Genomic DNA, 23,151 nt, shown 5'->3' with positions numbered 1-23,151 from the left:
TGTAAAACTTTAGAGCCTACAAGTCCACTCAGTCCTCCTTCTTGTTCAGTCAGTTGCTCAGACAAACAAGTTTGTTTCCATTTGCAGGAGATAATGCTGCCTGCTTCTTGTTCACAATGTCACCTGAAAGTGAGAACAGGGGTGTTTGCATGACACTATTGTAGCTGGAATTACAAGATATTTACATGCCAATATTTACATGCCAGATATGCTAAAGATTCACATGTCCCTTCATGTTTCAACCACTATTCCAGAGGACATGTGTCCATGCCGATGACAGGTTCTGCTCAATAACAGTCCAAAGCAGTGTGGACCAATGCATGTTCATTTTCATCATCTAAGTCAGATGCCACCAGCAGAAGGTTGATTTTCTTTTTTGGTGGTTTGGGTTCTGTAGTTTCTGCATCGGAGTGTTGCTCTTTAAAGACTTCTGAAAGCAAGATCCACACCTCGTCCCTCTCAGATTTTGGAAGGCACTTCAGATTCTTAAATCTTGGGTCAAGTGCTGTAGCTATCTTTAGAAATCTCACATTAGTACCTTCTTTGTGTTTTGTCAAATCTGCAGCAAAAGTGTTCTTAAAATGAACAACATGTGCTGAGTCGTCATCCGAGACTGCTATAACGTGAAATATATGGCAGAATGCGGGTAAAATAGAGCCAGAGACATACAATTCTCTCCCTAGGAGTTCATTCACAAATTTAATTTTCGCATTATTTTTTTAATGAGTGTCATGAGCATGGAAGCATGTCTTCTGGAATGGTGGCCGAAGCATGAGGGGGCATACGAATGTTTAGCATATCTGGCACATAAATACTTTGCAACGTCAGCTACAAAAGTCCCATGTCAACGTCTGTTCTCACTGGTGACATTGTAAATAAGAAGTGGGCAGCATTATCTCCCGTAAATGTAACCAAACTTGTTTGTCTTAGTGATTGGCTGAATGAGAAGTAGGACTGAGAAGACCTGTAAGCTCTAAAGTTTTGCATTGTTCTGTTTTTGAGTGCAGTTATGTAACAAAAAAAATCTACATTTGTAGGTTGCACTTTCACGATAAAGAGATTACTTTACCGTGTTTGTATGAGGTGAATTGAAAAATGCTGTTTATCATTTTTACAATGCAAATATTTGTAATAAAAATAATATAAAGTGAGAAGTGTACACTTTGTATTCTGTGTTGTAATTGAAATCAATATATTTGAAAATGTAGAAAAACATGCAAAATAGTTAATAGATTTCAATTGGTATTCTATTGTTTAACAGTGCAATTAAAATGCAATTAATCGCAGTTAAGTTTTTAATCACGATTAATTTTTTCGAGTTAATAGTGTGAGTTAACTGCAATTAATCAACAGTGCTAAATAGAGTTAGTACAGATGGGGATACATGTAGCATTAGTCTGGATCTCAGGACATATTGGGATAACAGGGAATGAAATGGTGGACAAGGCAGCTAAAAGTGCTATAAGAAATGGAAGGACTGACACAGAAATACCCTCGAGTAAATAGCAATTCAAAAGCCTAGTGAAGAAAAATTTAAAAGAGGAATGGCCAAAAATTTGGATCAGTGAAAAAAGAGGAAGAGGAATTTTTGAATTGTGTTCTAGAGTTGAGGACAAGGACATACTTCAGGGCCCTGATTGGACAAATGAAGTGATTTTGTTTAGAGAACTGACTGGCCATTATAACTTAAACAAATAAACAACCACAAAGTGGGATTATGTGCGTGCTGTAACTGATCACCTTTTATGGGTTTGTAAGGGCTTTGGTAAAGGAAAGGAAAAGTTACATTATGTTATTTAGTAAAAATACGGGGGAAATGCGATTGTATTAGAAAGGTGTTGTTACGTTACCTGAAAGGCACAGGGCAGAACAAGAGAATATGAACTGCTAGCTATTTAGGGGAGTATAGCTGGTGTTGGCTATTGACTATCCAGTCAACTCTGCTTTGACACGGGAGGGGCTAGGAGGGGTGGTGGGGAGGGCAGAAAGGCAAGGACCAGCTGCGGAGGAGAGTAGTCAAGCTGGGTTGTGGCTGGAGAGCAGAGTAGGCTCATTAAATAAGGGGCCAGGCTCCAGGATGGCAGTCCTGGGGCTGCTATTCCAGAAGAGAAACAGGGAGCAGGAGAGGCTGTCAGGGGAGACCATGGGAACCTGGGGGAAAAATGGGAAAAAAGGCCTCCAGGGAGAAAGCCCTGGAAGTAGGCCTCAGTCAAAAGAACAAGGAAGAATCCTGCAGGAGGCCCTGAAGCAGGAGAGAATGAAAGAGACAAATGGGAAAAATCTCCTGGGAGCTATAGCCCACGACGTGCTGAGGAACTGTTTTGTAGTTTTTGCTTATGTCTGGAAAAGAAAAGTGCCTGTAAAAAGATTTTGGGTCTGGCCGTGGGTCCTTTGTGGGCTGGGGACAAGTCAGCATTTTACAGGTTTTTTTTCCCCTTGTAAATAAAAGTAATACTGTGACTATAAAAGAGAAATAATGCAATGACTTAAAAATGATCTCACATCTTCCAACATCCAATTTCAAACAGTTGATAGACTTCTATGTTTTGTTTTGATGCTTGCTATCTTGTGAAATGACACTGTGAGAGGTTTTGGAAATCAGTATGGTCCCAAAGCTGTACTTTTAGAAATATCAAGTTGAGTCTTAGAATTGACTTGAATGATTCATGTGTTTCTCTTTAAAATGTTTCTTTTAAAACACTTTAAAGGTTTATTTTAAAACTTTGTAACTATCATCTGATTTAAAACATAATGGACCAGATAAAGCTTTCTGACTGGTGTAAATCAAAAGTAACTCCTATGAAATAAATAGTTAGCCATGTGTAAAACTGGTGTAAGTGACATCAAAATAATTTCTTTATCTTAAAAATATCTCTCTCATATACGGTTTTTCTTTTTACAAATTTTATGCTTTATATTTGTAACAAGACAAGCAGGTTGTGTATTACCGTCAAATGTTATGTCTTGATGGCATCCATGAGGCCTTTGCCATTTTGTTTAACAATCACTAAGGTGTATCATAAGAACAGCCATACTGGGTAGACCAAAGGTCCATCGAGCTCAATATCCTGTCTTCCGACAATGGCCAATGCCACGTGCCCCAGCAGGAATGAACAGAACAGGTAATCAAGTGATCCATCTCGTCACCCTTCCCAGTTTCTGGCAAGCAGAGGTTAGGGACACCATCTCTGTTACTATTATACTATGCTATATTACTATACTATAAAAAAGAGATAGAGAATAAGATGGAGAATATCTTATTGCCCTCGTATAAATCCATGGTATGCCCACATCTTGAATATCTTATTGCCCTTATATAAATCCATGGTATGCCCACATCTTGAATACTGTGTACAGATGTGGTCCCCTCAACTCAAAAAAGATATACTGGCATTAGAAAAGGTTCAGAAAAGGGAAACTAAAATGATTAGGGGTTTGGAACAGGTCCCATAGGAGGAGAGATTAAAGAGGCTAGGACTTTTCAGCTTGGAAAAGAGGAGACTATGGGGGGATATGATAGAGGTATATAAAATCATAAGTGGTGTGGAGAAAGTGAATAAGGAAAAGTTATTTACTTGTTCCCATAATGTAAGAACTAGCGGCCACCAAATGAAATTAATGGGCAGCAGGTTTAAAACAAATAAAAGGAAGTTCTTCTTCACACAGTGCACGGTCAACCTGTGGAACTCCTTGCCTGAGGAGGTTGTGAAGGCTAGGACTATAACACGGTTTAAAAGAGAATTGGATAAATTCATGGAGGTTAAGTCCATTAATGGCTATTAGCGAGGATGGGTAAGGAATGGTGTCCCTAGCCTCTGTTTGTCAGAGAGTGGAGATGGATGGCAGGAGAGAGATCACTAGATCATTACCTGTTAGGTTCATTCCCAGACAGGATACTGGGCTGGATGGACTTTGGTCTGACCCAGTATGGCCATTCTTATGTTCTGTTCTTATATTCTATCAGTATCATACTATGCAACTTGCCTTTTGTAATGTGTATCAAATCTTCAAAATAATGATTAAAGTGAAAAAATACTAAGTGTTAAAACATATATTCTCATCACCATGACAAATACAACTTGTATGTCAACCACTAGTCATTTTTCTCCATTACAGTTTGTACAATGCGTTCAGAATATAAAATAATTATATTTTACATGGCTTAATCCTGCATTCCCGAATGAAATCAATGGAAGTTTTGCCACTAAATTCATTGAGAACCAGTCTGGACCAATAAATGTGGAATAGTATTAGTACCAAAAGAGAAGATGATATAGGAACGTTGCCAAAAATCTGATGGAGAAAAAATAAACAGTGACTGATAAGAGAGGCCCATGTCTTCAGCTGCATAAACCAGCAAACCTACATAATGATTAATAGAGCTATTGTTGGTTCACCCCAGCTGAGGATCTATTCTATATATTAACACACTGTGCCACAGAAATGCTAGAAGTCACCAAGGCTGCAAATCAAAGAACACTGAATGAATGAATCTATGCATTTTACAAGGGAAGGGAATTGATGGCAAATGACAAGGCAAGGAGACAGGCTTCAGAGAAACTTTTAAATTGTAGACAAGCTAGTTGGGCCTAATAACCGTATCCTGTTCCACAATTCATTGTCTTTACATTTAAGTTAAGACTTGCTATTTCTGGTTTTGGATTAATAATTATTAACACTGACTTAGCCAGTTACTATTTTAGCACTGAAAACTGACTATGTTGTTGTTTTCATAGCAATCATACCATAACACTATTTCTAATGAAACAGGCTTTTAGCTCCTCTCTCTGTGTTCAAACATCAATCATAGCATCCTTATTGAAAGTAACTTAAGATGTTTGTTATTTTCTGTACATTTTAAATTATAATCAGGTCTGGCCATAGGCAACAAGCAAAGCAGCTGCTTGATTGAGCCCACGTAATTCTGCACTGATTTGGTAAATCCTGGGTTTCCTATCTTCATCTCTGGAGACAACTCATAACTTAATCTGCTCTCCTCTCTTACATTTTAGGGATCTGCTTTTGCTTAGAGCCCTACAAGTCATAAGCCTGGTGCTAGATCTATGATTCCACATGAGGTAATAAAGTGCAATTTCATGACTCAGATAGAGATCTTAAAACATAGGGTCAAATTTTCAAAAGTTGGAGCTTCAACTGTGCCTGAAAAATGTTTGCAAACAAACCTTCCCTGCCATTTGGGGTGGTACAAGAAGCATCTACTGGCACTAGATTAGAAACAGCAGCTGGAAAAATGACAAAGTATTATGTCCTTCTGGGAATGCTTAGCAGGGACCCTATGGGAAAACTCCAGAAAGGAGAAGGACCCCCTAACTTAGGTGCCTGAGACAGGTGTAGTCCAAGGTCCAGTGTGCTTCAGCAGAAGCACTGGGAACCACAACTTGTGGACTACTTCCTGGTTCTTGCCAGGAAGTACCCTTTGTCCTTGCAGCAGAAAACTTTAGCAATGGCTGAAACTGGGAGCATGAGGCAAGCAGAGAGGAGGCTGCTGGACTGTAATCCCGTTCTGTGTTTCCTAACAGAATAAAATTTTGCTCCTCTGTGATTTGTCTGTGTGGGTCTGGTGAGGTGGATACACACTGGTACACAACACAGAGCACACTGGGAAACCTCCAGCCCAGTCCAGCAGAATAAAAAGCCACAAGGCAGACTTACTGTATCTTGAACAATTTCATACTGGGATGGTGAACAGGAGGGGAGGTTACACGTGGATTGTATGGTGGCTGGGTCAGAGGAGAAGAGAAGGGATTATGGAGCCAGCAGCTCGATTGATATGCCAGGGCATTCAACTGTAATCCCAGGAAAGACTGCATACCCAGCCATCCACTGAGTCTAGACAAGCACAGTGTTTTGGGGAAAGGACTTTTCTGCAGTAATTCAGCGTCTAGCAGCATTAGAAGATGCAGAACTCCATGTTTCTTTGCGAGGGAAGGAGAAATGATCCATAAAGGATTCAGGGTCCATTGGTCCCAAGGTAGGCCACAGAACCACTTAGGAGGGAGGAATAACTGGTCTGTACCACCTTTAGAGAATAGGAGTATTCCAAGTGGCCAAGTGGAGGGGTACCCAAACATTTATCCCTAAAAATTCTGCAAAATGGATGCCCAGCTTTGGAAAATTTGACACTTAAATCTTATTTTTGGCTATGTTAACCTCAGGAAATGTTTGTCCAGGTGCTTTCAATCCAACAGTTTGAATATACAGTCTGTTCAATTTGCTGTTGAGACACAGTGACAGCTTCTAATAGTAAAGGGGATAAACAGTCACCTATAACTTATTTACTTTCCTCATTGTCTAAATTATCCAATGTTTGACAGTTAATTCTGAAATTCCTTTTCATGCTAAGTAGTACTCCCTCACATGAGCAGTCCCACTGAAGTCAATGGGTCTACTTGCAAAGTATTATTCTGTGTAAGAGTTGCAGATACGGGCTCTCATTAGGGTGACCATATTTCCCAAAGGAAAAATGGGACATTGCCATGAGGCTGGGGTTGCTTGTCGCTGGAACTCTGCTTCCCCCAACACTGCAAGAGGCTGTCACTTATGCCTGGAACCGCGCCTGGCCCCCCGAGCCCTGCCTCCCCTGTCTGCAAGGGACTGGCATTGCTGTTGCCCTCCCCCCCCACCACATTCCTCTGTATCACAACCCACTTTTTTGACAAAATTGGCATTTGTCCCACTTGCTCTTGCCAACTTGACCAGTTGGCAAGAGCAAATGGAACAAATTCCCTCTTCTGCCAAAAAAGTCAGGACAGGTCGGACACGGCTTATAAAAGGGACTGTCCCGGCCGAAACAGGACATACGGTCACCTAGCTCTCATGGAATATAGGACTGTATTCTTCCTCTGTGCAGATAACATTGCTGAGCAACGATGGGTGTTCTCCTATGTTTCTAAAACTAACCTGTCTCTTTATTAAGAGAGGTATTTACAGAGGTGCTATGCCTGCAGCTAGCATTCCAGTCGTGCACACAGACTGAGTTCCTAGTCTCTCCTCTAAACTCTTTGATCCTGTAATCTATGGTCCTCCCTCCCTTCATGTAGGTCAATACATGCATTGAAGAGAAACATAAAGAACCTAAAGAACTTACCACCATGAGGGGCATAGCTACCAGCACTGGGACCACAGCTCCCAGTGTTGGTGTACTGTCTACACTGGCACTTTACAACGCTAAAACTTGCTGCGCTCGGGGGGTGTTTTTTCACACCCCTGAGTGAGAAAGTTGCAGTGCTGTAAATTGCCAGTGCAGACAAGCCCATACTCACTAGTTTATAGATTCATAGATTCATAGATACTAAGGTCAGAAGGGACCATTCTGATCATCTAGTCCGACCTCCTGCACAGCGCAGGCCACAGAATCTCACCCACCCACTCCTATGAAAAACCTCACCCATGTCTGAGCTATTGAAGTCCTTAAATCATGGTTCAAATACTTCAAGAAGCAGAGAAGCCTCCCTCAAGTCAACCATGCCCCATACTACAGAGGAAGGCGAAAAACCTCCAGGGCCTCTCCAATCTGCCCTGGAGGAAAATTCCTTCCCGACCCCAAATATGGCAATCAGCTAAATCCTGAGCATATGGGCAAGATTCACCAGCCAGATACCCAGGAAAGCCCCTGTGTGTATTGGTGTTTGAATGTCCGAGTGATTGATAGCACAGACGTCTACAAATAGTGAAAAGAAAAGGAGTACTTGTGGCACCTTAGAGACTAACACATTTATTTGTTAGTCTCTAAGGTGCCACAAGTACTCCTTTTCTTTTTGCGAATACAGACTAACACGGCTGCTACTCTGAAACCTACAAATAGTGATTATCACTGGAAAACTCCTCCTATAGGCACAACACAGCTGCAGTGATACTTTTATTTCATCAAAATGCATTCATGTGGTAAAAAAATGAATAGCTGCAATCTGAACGAAAGTAATTTTTACCTTCACAAGATTATTGTGGGTTGTCATGAAGATGCAGTTGACAAGTTTAAAGTGCACAACAAAAATAACAGGTTTCAGAGTAGCAGCCATGTTAGTCTGTATTCGCAAAAAGAAAAGGAGTACTTGTGGCACTTAGAGACTAACAAATTTATTAGAGCATAAGCTTTCGTGAGCTACAGCTCACTTCCGATGAAGTGAGCTGTAGCTCACGAAAGCTTATGTTCTAATAAATTTGTTAGTCTCTAAGTGCCACAAGTACTCCTTTTCTTTTAACAAAAATAACATCTCTCTACACTAAGAAGCTGCAGATAATTTTCTCTTTTTTGTTGCAGAGCAAGGAAAAATTACTTTAAACATTTTTCTTGTTGAACAAAACTGGACACACTATGGACCAAAAGAGAAAAAACATTAAAAGCATAGGAATGCTTTCCACAGCTATTTATAAAATAATGCCTCAATCATCACATGCCTCATTGTGGTGACAAGAAGGTACTACACTCAACCTTTTTTATCATTTGCTTAAGAGTTTATTCATTAAAATTACACTCATAATTAGGTCATGGTTCTGCAAACCCATGCTACCCACACAGAGCTTAGCTCCATGGAAATCCACTTGCACTAGTGGCTAGTAGCAAGTATTTGCAGGATCAGGCAGGGATACACATCCAGGCTACTTTTGAGTCTTAGATTTGGCTGAGGTTTTGTGTTATAAGTATTTTCAAATAGAAAAAAATATTCAGAGTAAAGCCAGAAGAGAGATCATTTATGATTACCTACTCTGATCTGTATAACAAAGGCCAGAAACGTGTGTGCATGTGCACACACACACACCATTTAGAACAGCCTTTCCCAATAAAAAAAAAAAAGAACAGTATTTATTTCAAAAAGGTAGGCGTGGGCCTGCACCAAATTTTTAGAGGAAAACATCCCAAACTGTGTAGTGTGGGATCATCTTTACACAAAGGAGACCGACTCTCTGATCAGCAGCAAACTGCAGCTGCCTGTGGTCTCTAGTGCATATTCATATAAATAAATATCTGAATATTTAGCATCTTAAATACATAGAACAGTGTTGCTTATTCTCTAGTATTGTTAAGGACTAGATTGTGTCTGGCTGCCTAGTGTAAGCAGGGCAGGCAGGAAGGGTGCGAAAATCCACCATCTTATGCAGCCAGGTTCAACTGCAACCCACATGCTGTCTGTGTGCTCCAAGAGAGAGAGCTGGAGAGGAGGCAGGGCCATGATTAGGTGGGTAGAGTGGAATATGCAGCAACTTCTGCAGAGGTGTAGCAGCAGTCACACTTTCCCAGTCTACTATAGAGCTCCAGGAGAAATTCTACCTCCTTTAGGCAGAATTCCTCCAACATCTGCCCAATGCAGATATGTGCCTAATTGGTACAGGACTGAGCCCTAACATGCATTGACCGTGACAGCCACTTTACCGAGAATTTAAGGGTACACACGGAAACATACTGAAAGGGTACCTCACAATAATGTTTTGACAACACTTTAATACTAAAATAAATGATAAAAACGAATACTTCATCTTTCATGAACACAAGTTTAATTTTTGTTTCCTTTCCAGATAAAATGCAAGCGGGAGGGGAAGGCAAAAAATGGCAGATGACAACAATCTGTCTTTCTGCTATCTACAGAACAGCAAGCAGCTTGATAATGTGGAGAATTACACCACTCTATCAGAACATGACACCTCTCCCCCTTTTCCTCACACTGCTTAAGACTCTGAGGAGTCATCATTTTTTCTGCTTTAGAAAAGGGAGCATAAATTATTACTCTGGTATATCTACACTGGTTAAACTTTTTATTCATGACTTTCACCTTTTTTTTAATCTTCAATAAGGGCTTGTGTTCACTAGAAATTTAGAGAGCTAGAACATGACCTTAAACTAACACAAGATTGACTACAACTTTGCTGTCACACTAGACAGCCACAAGCTGTATTTAGTATTATATTAATGGGTCAAGGGTAAATCTTGGTTCCAGTGGGGTTTACTCACAACCAGCTGCATGATGTTAAACACAACTTGTCCCTGTGTGCCATGACAGCAAAGTTGTAGTTAGCATCACATTACTTAACAGGTTTCAGAGTAGCAGCCGTGTTAGTCTGTATCCGCAAAAGGAAAAGGAGTACTTGGGGCACCTTAGAGACTAACAAATTTATTTGAGCATAAGTTTTCTTGAACTACAGCTCACTTCATCGGATGCATTAAATATTTTTTTTAGTCTCTAAGGTGCCACAAGTACTCCTTTTCTTATTACTTAACAGGACTCCTCAAGGTTGTGTTCTAGCTCAATGTCATTTTCTAGTAAAGATAAGTCCTTAACTGGTCCTCAGTAGAGACCCTCCATTCCACAAGCTGACTTTTCATAGCTGAGAAAGCCTGAATGAGATGCCTTCTGTACCAATAAACGTGTTTCTCAGTTTGGTCACATGGTTTGCTATAGAGCCCTCCCCTAGCTATGGCCTGAACTTGCTGCCTCCAGTGTTCTCAGCTCTTGCAAGAATGGAGAGTAACTTCTCAGTTTTCTGAAAAGCAAATTATTACAGGGTGACTTGCCCTTTAAGGGGAGATGGGCATAGCCCCACTATCCCTGCATTAGTTGGAGGAGCTCTCCTGGCCCTTCCTGCCTGGAGTCAGTATTGAGACAGAGTGTATGGATGTCCAGAAAACTTGCCTCCTAATGGACTGTGTTTTCCAAAACTCAGATTAAACTTCGGAAGGGATGAACTTCTTACCTGCTTACCATACACACTTACAGAGAATTGCCAAGAGTTGAGAGCATATTGAAACGTGGAGTGCTTCTGGAGCTCTCATTAAAATGGCTAACCATTTAGTGGGAAAATGACATCCCAATCCAAATATCTCAAGTTCATATTTTTTTTGTTTTCATTTACTCTGGCCAGAAACTATGACTATAATGGATTCCTTTCCTGTTGTGCTTTTCTAAAAATTGGGATTACACATTGCACTGAAGAAGGGGGATAGAGGAAATGCAACATGTGAACAAATATGATGCATGAGAAAGAGTGACAGACACATTCATACATTCATTTACTCTAAGTAGATTCTGAGCTGTACACATTTTAATTAAACACAGAAAACATATGTTAAATATTTAGTGAAATGATGCTAGCAGTCTAGACTTCAAGGGTCTCAGATAACAGGCAGAAAATTCATATGTATCTTACTTCCTGCTGTGGACTTTAAAAGAAACCTTATCCTAGTTACCTAACTGCAAAATGAATTTAAAGCACTAAATTAAAAAGACAGGCACTGGAGGGAGTGCCTCACACTGCTTATTTGCTACACCCACTTCTCCCTCATTTCAAGACTGGGACTTGGATCCCAATCCTGCAGGCTCCTCTGTATTTGCAAACTATTATACTTGCATAGAGTCCTGTTAAAGTATGCCTTCCCTGCAGAGTAAACTCAGGTGATTGGCGCCTGCGTATGAGTAGCGACACTGCAAAGCCATACCTGTGTTACCATGTCCTCACTGGTGCTGTGCTCCCTCATGTATATCACTAGGACTTCTTGAGCCATATCACATGTTTTTTTTTTGCGCTGCAGTAAGCTGAGCTTTTCTATAATTCTTTCCCAGTGAATTGTAGGAGAACTTGTCTATCCTTCTGGGCATGTGGGGGAAATATGGGAAGGCACTGGAGGATTAGCATCACTTTGTGGTTTAACATCCTTTCTCACTGCAAAGTGGGTGGGTGACCAACCTGACTGAAAGCCTCTCTCGGGCGCTAGCCTACAGCCCCACTGAGCTACCTGGTGTAGGTTGGAAGTATCATTAAACTTGGGTTTAGAGTATATTGTGTGTGGATGGGAGGTAGGTAGGGGCAAGACCTGAAAGAGCCCAACTGTAGTACTGCAGTGAATACACCCTTAAAGTTTACAGGGCTATATATGGGTGCGGGGGTCTGACTTTGTGCAGTGCCTTGCGGGATCAGGAGTTACCACAATGCTGATAGTTTGGAAAACTAGAGGCAGGTTTCCTGAGAAGACAGTGTTGCTACAATGTGGGCTTAGAGGAGAACCAAGGAAGGAGGAAAATGTGTGCTATAGGAAGACACTTGCATTCAGAGTTACAGCAGTAGTTAGGATAGTTTGTTTATGAAGGATTTTGACAATTGTTTGATTCCATAAATCTTGCTGATCCAAAGTGACTAGTGTTTGGCAGGTAAAACCCTGGTCCTTAAATAAAAATCTTGCAAAATTGTCATATATCTGAACTGAGCCCAGAGTGAAAATGAGAGTAAGTGGTGACATGAAAAAGAATACTGATGTACTGGAGCAGGCAAGTGAAATGCTGAATTTTAATTGGTTTAATTTCCCTGCCCCATTGTTTGAAGAATGACAAAGGGAACTGGAGTTTATTTGTGAGTATGTATGTGATGATTAGACTCCAGATAAATCAAGGGTTAAGGGAACAAAATATAGAGTGGGGTGGAGCCAAAGAGAAATTAATGAGACAGTGAGTGTTCAGACAATCCAGAATTCATCATTTTGGATCAAATTCATCCCTGGTGTTACTCTACTCACTCCAATTGAATTACACATGGGATGAATTTCTCTTTTTCAAGATTTCTAAGTTTCAAGGGCAAGGATATTGCCAGATTGCTCTACAAAGGTTAGTGGTGGGCTTGGCATTGACTTATCTGGACCACTGCCAACATATCAGTCTCCACAGTGTGGGCGTTCTGAATAGACTCCCATTCCAAATCTCTGCCAATACACGTAGGGCATGTTTTTGTGATGTGTGCCTAGCTTTGTCTAGGGTTGCATGCAGGGGAGACAGCCCCACTCAGGTTTGGCTTGGCTGCCCCTCCATTATGACAGAATGGTGGCCAGACTAAATCTGAGTGGTGCTGCAAACCTACGTGCCAGGTTACAACACCCAGAGCGGGGAACTGCACCCAGCTTTGTATTGTGGGCTGAGTGCAGGGTGAACAACCTCTCCAGTACTCCTCCTGCACCAGGGTCTCCCCTGCACACTGAGCCCTCGACCCATCTACAATCTTCCTGCAATGCACTTGTGGGTCATGACCCACTGTTTGGGAAACGCTGCTCTAAAGCAAAAATAGTGTAAGGCATTGCACACTTACTTCTTTTACAAACCATTGGCAGAAGGCAGGACCAATCCATTCTCTTGCATGAATGCCACAGTCTATCCAGACAGCTCTCTTATAAGGCCGTGTTCTTTTACCTAACTAAAAAAGTAAATATTCATTGTTACCACAACAGGTCTTAGTGCTTATTCACATTTAGTGAGCAGCAATAGCAGAAATGGACACAGTTAATTAGCTACCATAGACACTTTGAACTTCTCTTGTAAACAGTTACAAAAGAGATACAGATCTGTTATTTTGGAATGGGAATTCTAGGTATCATCCATGCAGATCATTTCAAGGTTACAAACTGGAGAACTGAAAAAGTCACAGTAAAAGTCAGAGCTATCAACTCCTCTTATATTGAAAACATAAGCCCTTACATGCCACTTGGAGCAGGGCTGGGAAAATGTACGTTTGGGGAATAATTCTGAGATTTTCCTGAAATCAGCATGTGATATGAAACCAAATTTTAAGAAATTAGTGGGAAAGGATGCAAGGAAAACATATAGAAGTACTAACTTTTCCTTTGTAGGCCTTGGCTAATTTTGAGCATTGAATACCATCATTTCATCATCAACGGATCAACAAGAATTATGTGGGGCACAATGTACAGAAGAGCTCCAGGGTTTCTTGTGGTCCATCTATCCTTGAGGGTACTCATTCTAGAAGTCAGTTATAAACACAGATCTTTCCAACTTCCTTAAAACCAAATCCTACTTGCCTTACTCACACAAATAATCCAGTAGATTGCAAAGAGAATACATGTAGAGGTAAAGCCAGCAGATTTGGCTCTTAACATTCTGATGTGTGAACTATTTTCTCACAGCTTATTACATTGTTTATTAAAGGTCTTATCCAGAGAGGTGCTGAATTCCCACAAATCCTGCTGACTTCATTAGGAGAAGTAGGTGCTTAGAACCTCTCATATAAATATGCTGTGTGAAATAGTTATTTGAGTTTGGTTTCAGGTGTTACATACAACTGCTTTAACTATTTAATTTTTACCTTTAGTACAAACAGAGGTCTCCCTTCATATGATTTTCCAACAGAGAACATATGAACAAGATCTGAATGGGTTTTGTTCAGACGATACATCCAACTTTGAATCTGAAAATACAGAGATAAAATTGCTGCCTCAGTCATTAACATTTTTGTGAAAGAGATATTAAAGTGAAGGGGAGAAAAAAAAGGCTAATGAGACCTGTCAAGAATATGTTTTGTTTTCCAGTTGTGTCCTGTCTGTCATTTAGATTGTGAGCAATATGGGGAAGGGAGTGGAACAGTCTTTTTTGTTCCATGTCTGCACAGTGCCTAGCACCTGGGGCTGAGCTTTTAATAGGGTTCATAGATGCTATTTTAATACTACTTCTACTACTATGACTAAGCCCTTAGTGTGGTTTTTGATTTGGTCTTTCATTTGTACTATCTCTGTGCTCTAATAAATGCTCTAGACCTTTTTGTCCTGCCTTGCTTCTTCAGTAACTTCAGGTGTAGTTTTCCCTAATTCCTCTAATTCCTCCTGGATGGAGCCTCACTACAACAAAGTGACAACTAACCTCCCCCTTGGAAAACACCAAGAATTTGGGAGGGAGTATGTCTACCTTGAAGACCCCTCCCACCAAGAAGTGGTATGGAGGAAGCAATCCAGCTAGCTTCCCCGATGTGAGGCCAACTGGACATTCCCTAAAGACATTAGGAGCTGAATTGAGAAAGAAGTCTCCAATCTGGAAGATGGCACCAGGTAAAGATGGAAAATGGGCTTGTTGGGAGAAGGGAGGGGAGTGGTAGAAGATACTAGTGTCAACAATTTCATTTTTTGCTGTGAGTGGATAGGATACTGCAACTAAACCTCAGGACCTACAGATCCCTACAAACTGAATTCAATGGTTTTGTTTCTAGTGCAAACTGAAATAGGTAGATTTTGCAGAGCTCTATCTAACATCCTCTGTACTAACAGCAGTAGGTTCTGTACTTGCATGCACACTGTCAAATGGGAGGATTGATTTTTCCTTCTTCCTCTCCCTACTCAATGTCTCAGTGCCCGATGTTGAAGAGGCTCTGCACGTATAGCTTCAGAGGAGGAGAAGCAATAGCAACAGGCCATGTCATAGTTAAAAAACAAACAAACAATTTTCACATGAAAATAAGCAGAAATTTTAAAACCTTGGAGCTTATACTTAAGTTATTACTCAGAGAACATTCCCCTTGACTTCAGTGAGAGATTCATAGACTCACAGAATCATAGAAATGTAGTGCTAGAAGGGATCTGGAGAGGTCCCTAGGCCAGCCGCCTACACTGAGGCAGGACCAAGTAAACCGAGACCATCCCTGACAGATGTTTGTCCAGCCTGTTCTTAAAAACCTCCACAGTCTCTCTTAGACGATTCCAGACCTGAACTACCCTTTATAATTAAAAAAGAAAAGAAGGACTTGTGGCACCTTAGAGACTAACAAATTTATTTGAGCATAAGCTTTCATGAGCTACAGCTCACCGATGAAGTGAGCTGTAGCTCACGAAAGCTTATGCTCAAATAAATTTGTTAGTCTCTAAGGTGCCACAAGTCTTCCTTTTCTTTTTGCGGATACAGACTAACACGACTGCTACTCTGAAACCTTTATAATTAGAAAGATTTTCCTAATATCTAACCCAAATCTCCTTTGCTGCAGATTAAGCTCATTACTTCTTGTCCTACCTTCAGTGGATGTACAGAACAATTGATCACTGTCCTCTTATATTTGAAGACTGTTATCAGCTCCCCACACAGTCTTCTTTTCTCCTGACTGAACATGCCCAGTTTTTTCCTCATAGATCAGGTTTTCTAAATTTGTTATCATTTTTGTTGTTTTCTAGATTCTTTCCAATTTGTCCACATCTTTTTGAAAATGTGGCACCCAGATGTGGACATCCAGCTGAGGCCTCACCAGTGCCGAATAGTGTGGGATAATTATGTCCTGTGTCTTACATATGACACCCCTGTTAATACACTCCAAAATAATATTAGATTTTTTTGCAACTGTATCACATTGTGACTCACTCATTCAATTTGTGATCCACTATAACCTGGAGATGCCATTCAACAGAACTACTGCCTAGTCAGTTATTACCCATTTTGCAGTTGTGCGTTTAATTTTTCCTTCCTAAGTGAAGTATTTTGCACTTGTCTTTACTGAATTTTATCTTGTTGATTTCAGACCAATTCTCTAATTTGTCAAGATCATTTGAATTCTAATCGTGTCTTCCAAAGTGCTTGCAACCCCTCCAAGATCTTGGTGTCATCCACACATTTTATAAGCATACTCTCCACTCCATTATCAAAGTCATTAATGAAAATATTGACTAGTACTGGACGCAGTACTCCTGCAGGACCCATTAAATACGCCCTCCCAGTTTGACAGAAAACCACTGATAACTACTTTTGAGTACAGTCTTTCAACCAGTTGTGCATCTACCTTATAGTAATTTCATCTAGACCACATTTCTCTAGTTTGCTTATGAGAATGTCATGTGGGATTGTGTCACAAACCTTACAGATATCAAGATATAATTCATCTGAATGATAGTGAATTTTGCTCCTAATAATAATTTAATTAATACAAACAGTGCCTATATTTATTTCTCTATTGGTCCACTGAAATCCATGGGAGTTCTTCACATGGAAAGCTTGCAGGCTTTGGCCCTTTGTAGAAGAACCATTACCTGAATACTTTTATCTCTTTTGGGCCCCATCCTGCAAACACTTAAGCATGTGAGAAAATTTTAATCACAAGTAGAACTGTGGACTTCAGTGAGACTTCTAATGTAAATAAAGTAACCATGCTCTTAGACTCTGAAGTCAAAAGAATTTAAATCAAAGTTACGTTAACAGTGCCTAGTTTAAAACAAAGAAGTTTCTAAGGTAATTAGTTACATTTTTAAAAAGGAAAAGGAACATAAGAACATAAGTCATACTGGGTCACACTATTGGTTCACCTAGCTCAGTATCCTGTCTTCCAGCAGTGGCCAGCACCAGATGCTTCAAAGGTAATGAATAGAATAGGGCAATAATTGAGTGATCCATCCCCTGTTGTCCAGTCCCAGCTTCTGGCAGTCAAAGGTTTAGGGATACCCAGAATATGGATTTGCATCCCTGACCATCTTGGCTAATAAGCCATTGATGGACCTATCCTCCATGAATTTGCCTAATTCTTTTTTGAGCCCAGTTATACTTTTGGCTTTCACTAGATCCCCTGGCAACAAGTTTCACAGGTTGACTCTGCAGTGTGTGAAGTAGTACTTACTTTTGCTTGTTTTAAACCTGCTGCCTATTAATTTCATCAGGTTACCCCAGCTCTTGTGTTACATGAAAGGGTAAACAACACTTCCTTATTCACTTTCTCCACACCATTCTTAATACTATAGACCTGCATTATATCCCCCTTTAGTTGTCTCTTCTAACCTGAACCGTCCCAGTCTTTTTATTCTCTCCTTGTATGGAAGCTGTTCCATACTCCTGGTTATTTTTGTTCCCTCCTCTGTCCCTTTCCCCGTTCCGATATTTCTTTTTTGAGATGCCAAACCTTGAAAGAAAATATTATAAATAATAATGGATTAAAAAACAAACTTTAAAGGGTCTATATTTTTATTTTATTTTATATAAAACATTTAGAAAATGAATATGTACCTTTAACATTTACTAGCATCTCTATTCATCAGGATCAGAACACACTTCTAAATAGATAGGGTGAAATCTTAGCCTCGCTGAAGTGAATGGGAGTTTAGATAACAGACACCTTTTCATTTTCAACGTACCTCTTCCAGTGAGTGATACACTTCATAGTTGTACCCTGGTACTGATCTACGATTCCTACATGATCGCAAACCACTTTGTTTTTCTATCGCTTTCTGTAGATCAGATATGATGATCCTAGATTAAAAAGAAAGCAGCATTATTAAATGGCATGAATAAAATACAGTGCGGTGCAAAATAAATATCAGATTTAAAGAGAAATAAAGCCACAGTAAAATCGTGCTGATGTTACATCATCCTTTTTTATTTTAACAATAAAAGTTTGCAGGCTTATTACAATACATGCTGCCAAATAAGTAGTCCAATTGCTTTGAAACATAACAGTGCTTTCCAAAACGGAGGCAGTTTGTTTTTAAGTGAATGAAACAGAAAGATGTAAACAATTTAGCCTAATTTAAATGTTTTCAAGTTATGCTTATATGGCAGCACTTGTAACTTACTTTTATACTGGAAAAAAATCTGTAAAATATGCATGCCTATGTTTTCTCTCCGTGTAGAAGTACTGAACCATACATATAGATACGGGGGCGGGGGGTCAGATACAAAACAACAGGAAAATATCAGACTTGGGCATTGAAAATATTCCATCTAAAGCAAAAATGAATGTGTAAAATTTTTCCTTGGTTTATCATGTATAGTTATACTATAGTTCTTCTATGAAATATTCATCTTGCAGTCAGTCATTTTAAAAATGTCGAGCCAAAACTGAGAAACAAAAATTGTGTAATGTAACCTAAATATACGGTCACACACTTAGATATAGACAGGACGAGGGGGCTGGTATTGAAAGAGAAATGCAGAAAAAAAGCTTTTCTTTTTTTCTGCCTAGACCAAAGAATAGCACAGAAAGGTCACTAACTCATGGAAAGAAGTCTATCCATCTTGGTGGAGTGCTGTTATCTCAGACATTTGGGGTCAGATTCTGATCATACAATAGCTTAAATCAGGAGTACCTTCACTGAATCAGTGGCGATATGATATGTCAGTGTAATATTAAGAACAGAATCGGGCTTTGAAAATCATGGTGCTACTCTCTTGAACTGAATTGCTCTAACATTGCAATTAATGCCCTCAGGTGTCATTTTTATAAAATGAGGATGATGCTCAATCTTTTTAATTCTTAAAGCAGCAATGATTAATACAGAAAAAAGAAATGTTCTATTTACTAATTTCATAAACTACTAATTATATCATTTTAATATGTAATCAGCATATCAATATGTGTACCAAAGTAATTATTATCTATGTTCTTCAAATAAATATCTCAGGGAAGTAATATATATATATATAATTATGACTGAAGGCATCTCTTCAGTCATACATTTTTAAATAAATTCCAGGGCTAAAGCCTTGATTTTCTGAGCACTCTGAGCCCAGGCCAACACAGCACATAAGCATGTGCTTAACTTTAAGCATGTGAGTGATCCAGCTGAAGTCAGTAGGGTTACTCACATGTTAAAGTTAAGCACATACTTAGGTGCTCTGCTGAATCCTGGATAGAATGTTCAGCACCTTTCAGGATCAAGTCCTATTTGATCATCTTGAAGTGTGTGGATTTAAACATAACTCCCCATGTATAGATTTCTGTGCCTCAGAATGAGAATATACTATAGGGTCTCTTATTTACTTTCAGTGAGCACATACTATGTTTACTTATTGCGGCCCAGGGCTCTAACTTCAATTGCAAGCGGCTGTCAGGGACTGAATAGTCAGCCTATACACTGCAGGTACAGGAGCCTATCACAAGGTGACTGGTCCCTTTCAGAGGGAACAGATCCAGTTCCCCTGTGACTTATTAGCCGCTTGCAAATGGGATCTCATAGAGGGCACCTGGTATCTATAACACCTAGGTACTGGTTAGGACAAGGAGGAATAAGAAACAGGAAGTGGTAGTGGTGGGAGGAGGAAGAAGGAGTGGAAGAGATGAAGAAGGTTCTCTGGAGCAAGCTGCATGAACTCCTTACAGAGCAGGAGTTGGGAGCTGCTGTGGGGAAGAGCTGGTGCAGAGAAAGAACGGAGAGAGTTGGTGGGACAGGGCTGGCTAGAGCTAGGGAATCCTAGTGACTGAAAGGCTCACGTAGCAGCCTCTAGTTAAAAGGGAAGATCCGACTCAGCTAAGGCCAGGCTGAACATACAAGAGAGTGATTCTGAAGAAACAGGGATCAGATTCATGGGCAAAGGAGGCCTGGGGTATGGAACACTATGGGAAACCCACTTGCAGGAGCTATCTGGGGGTCTGTGAACTGTTTCACATTGAGAGTCCTGTGAATGGATGCACTTATATTAATAAATGATGCTTGGAAATAGGGCTTTTATTAGACCCTGAGAGAGACCTCATTCCTTTCCTGGGCAGTGATATAGCCACTAGTCTGTGGCGGAAAGGATGGGCACCTCGAGTGACCACAGGGACTGAAGAAGGAGAAATTGAGGCAGGACTTGCCTGTATTGCAGAGGTTAGCTGCTTGATGGTGCTCTGGTGTGGTGGTCCCTGTGACAGAGCCTCTTCAGTAAAAGATGATCTGGTGCATAGCCTGTGCCAAGGTTCCTTCTCCACTCTGAACTCTAAGGTACAGATGTGGGGACATGCATGAAAGACCCCCTAAGCTTATTTTTACCAGCTTAGGTTAAAAACTTTTCCAAGGTACAAGCTTTGCCATGTCCTTGAACAGTATGCTGCCACCACCAAGCGTTTTAAACGAAGAACAGGGAAAGAGAACACTTGGAGACATCTTTCCCCAAAATATTCCCCCCCAAACCCTATACCCCCCTTTCCTGGGGAAGGCTTGGTAATAATCCTCACCAGTTGGAACAGGTGAACACAGACCCAAACCCTTGGACCTTAAGAACAATGAAAAATTAATTAGGTTCTTAAAAGAAGAATTTTAATTAAAGAAAAGGTAAAAGAATCAGGATGGTAAATACCTTACAGGGTAATCAGATTCAAAACATAGAGAATCCCTCTAGGCAAAACCTTAAGTTACAAAAAGACACGAAAACAGGAATATACATTCCCTCCAGCACAGCTTATTTTACAAGCCATTAAACAAAAGAAAATTTAACACATGTTCTAGCTAGATTACTTACTAACTTTACAGGAGTTGTAAGGCTTATATTTCTGATTTGTTCCCGGCAAAAGCATTACATAGACAGACCAAACCCTTTGTCCCACCCCCCCCTCCAGATTTGAAAATATCTTGTCCCCTCATTGGTCATTTTGGGTCAGGTGCCAGCGAGGTTACCATAGCTTCTTAACCCTTTAGAGGTGAAAGGGTTTTGCCTCTGGCCAGGAGGGATTTTATAGCACTGTATACAGAAATATGGTTACCCTTCCCTTTATATTTATGACAGCCTGTTTTCATGGCCATCTTATTGCTAGCTAAATAAGAGTTTGGTAAATTCAAGGGTCAGATAAAACTATGTATTATAGATGGGTCTGGTAATACTTCCTGATTTTGCACATTTGCTGAGCCAAACAATAGCGTTCTTAGTGGCCAAGTGGAGCTCTTGGAACCCACTGCTGAATTTGGCTAATGGGCACTCCTCAACAATGAGTATTATTGTTTGATATGTGCAGCAGCTGCAGCTTGGGTTGTCTTGAAGACCCCAACAGTGCTGTCTGGCTGCACAGAGGCCTTGGCCAGTTCAGAATCAGTTAAGAACTGAACCACTAGGTGGCAATGGGTCCGTGTTCTTGTTGTGCCACCTGTCAGTACCCAGCGAAGTCCAGGAAAGCTAATGATCCTCCTAGCAAGCCAAATTCTGCATGCTCATACTTGAAGAATCCTGGTATTGCCACCTCCAGTTTCTCTAAGAATGAGCAATCCCACAGCTTCCATACCATTAGGCCCGCACTCCAAGCCTTACTACTAAACATTGAGGGTTTATTGACAGCCAAGCAATCAATCAGTGTTCTTGCTCACTGCCTATTAAAGTTGCCTGACATGTCCCATTATAAGACTTTGTTTTCACTTGCTTATATTTTTGACAAATTTTAACTGTTCTGGTTGAAATTTTACATGTCAGGTGTCTGCCTCAGGCTGAATATTTTTAGAAAGTTTCAGTCAGAATAGTTAAGCTGATTCTTAGAATCAGACTAGTGTCAAATACATTGTTATACCATGTTTTTTTATACCATGTTAAAAAAAAATCTGGCCTCCCTGCCTGCTTTGGAGCAGGGACTTGGTATCTGGCATTTGGGTGACCTGTGTATCAGGGATGTGCCTTTTGAGGTTTCCATGAAAATCTGCCTAATTTAGGCCAAGTTATAAACCTTTTTAAAAAGTATCATTTCACACATGCTAAGTAGAGATTTCATAGAGCTTTGCTGCTGAATGGTCCAAAGATTGGGACTGGTTGGGCAAAGAGACTAGGACTGAGGGCTGGTAGATGTAGATAAATTGGGACTGATGGGGGTAAGGATGCTAGGAATGGGGGCCTGTGAGGATGGGGGAGGCTAGGACTAGTTGCACAAGGAGATTGGGAGTGAGAATTGGGAAGGGAAATAACAAGGGGAACAAAATATTCTAATTAGGTTCTTAATTGAATCAAGTATTGAATAGCTGCTCATTAAGTGAGCACTGTCCATCCTCTACACTGAATGAGGCAGGGGTCCTGTGGAAAAATATTATGTAATCAGTACAAAATTTGGAAAAACTGTCAAGGCGGTAGTTCTGCTGAAAAGGATCTGGAGGTTATAGTGGATCACAAATTGAATATGAGCCAACAATGTGATGCAGTTGCAAAAAAGACTAATATAGTTCTGGGTGTGTTAAAGGAGTATAATATGTAAGACATGGGAGGTAATTGTCCCACTCTACTCAGCACTGATGGAATACTGTGTCCAGTTCTGGGTGCCACATTTTAAGAAAGATGTGAGCAAATTGGAAGGAGTCCAGAATTCAGAGCAACAAAATGATAAAAGATTTAGAAAACCTGACCTACAGGGAAAGGGTATAAGAACTGGATATGTTTAATTTGGAGAAAAGAAGACAGAGGCAGCACTTGTTAAGGGCTCTTTACAATATGTTAAGGGCTCTTTACAGTGATCAATTGTCCTCCATGTCTACTGAAGGTAGGACAAGAAGCAGTGGGTTTAATTTGCTGGAAGGGAGATTTAGGTTAGATATTAGGAAAATCTTTGTAACTATAAGGATAGGTAAGCACTGGAAAAGGGATATTGTGGCATATATCCTAAGGGATATTGTGGCATTCCTGTCATATGAGGTTTTAAAGAACAGGTGGGACAAACACCTATCAGGCATGGTCTAGGTCTACT

At 40.3% G+C, this 23,151-nt stretch overlaps 1 protein-coding gene across 1 annotated transcript in view; it reads right to left on the bottom strand.

Annotated features, from left to right (window-relative positions):
* Window positions 1–23,151, bottom strand: part of CPA6 (carboxypeptidase A6) — a 109,181-nt gene that overhangs the window by 20,468 nt on the left and 65,562 nt on the right. Inside the window, exons 4-6 of the mRNA XM_038391412.2 lie at window positions 17,879–17,993; window positions 14,095–14,196; window positions 13,084–13,188 (exon numbers count right to left, since the gene is read on the bottom strand). Of these exons, the coding sequence (XP_038247340.1) occupies window positions 13,084–13,188; window positions 14,095–14,196; window positions 17,879–17,993 (322 nt within the window). The remainder of the gene's footprint in view (window positions 1–13,083; window positions 13,189–14,094; window positions 14,197–17,878; window positions 17,994–23,151) is intronic.

The sequence above is a fragment of the Dermochelys coriacea genome, chromosome 2, assembly GCF_009764565.3.
Source record: "Dermochelys coriacea isolate rDerCor1 chromosome 2, rDerCor1.pri.v4, whole genome shotgun sequence".
Lineage (NCBI taxonomy): Eukaryota > Metazoa > Chordata > Testudines > Dermochelyidae > Dermochelys > Dermochelys coriacea.
Note: the sequence above shows the minus strand (reverse complement) of the source record. Positions and strands in the feature narration are given on the sequence as shown.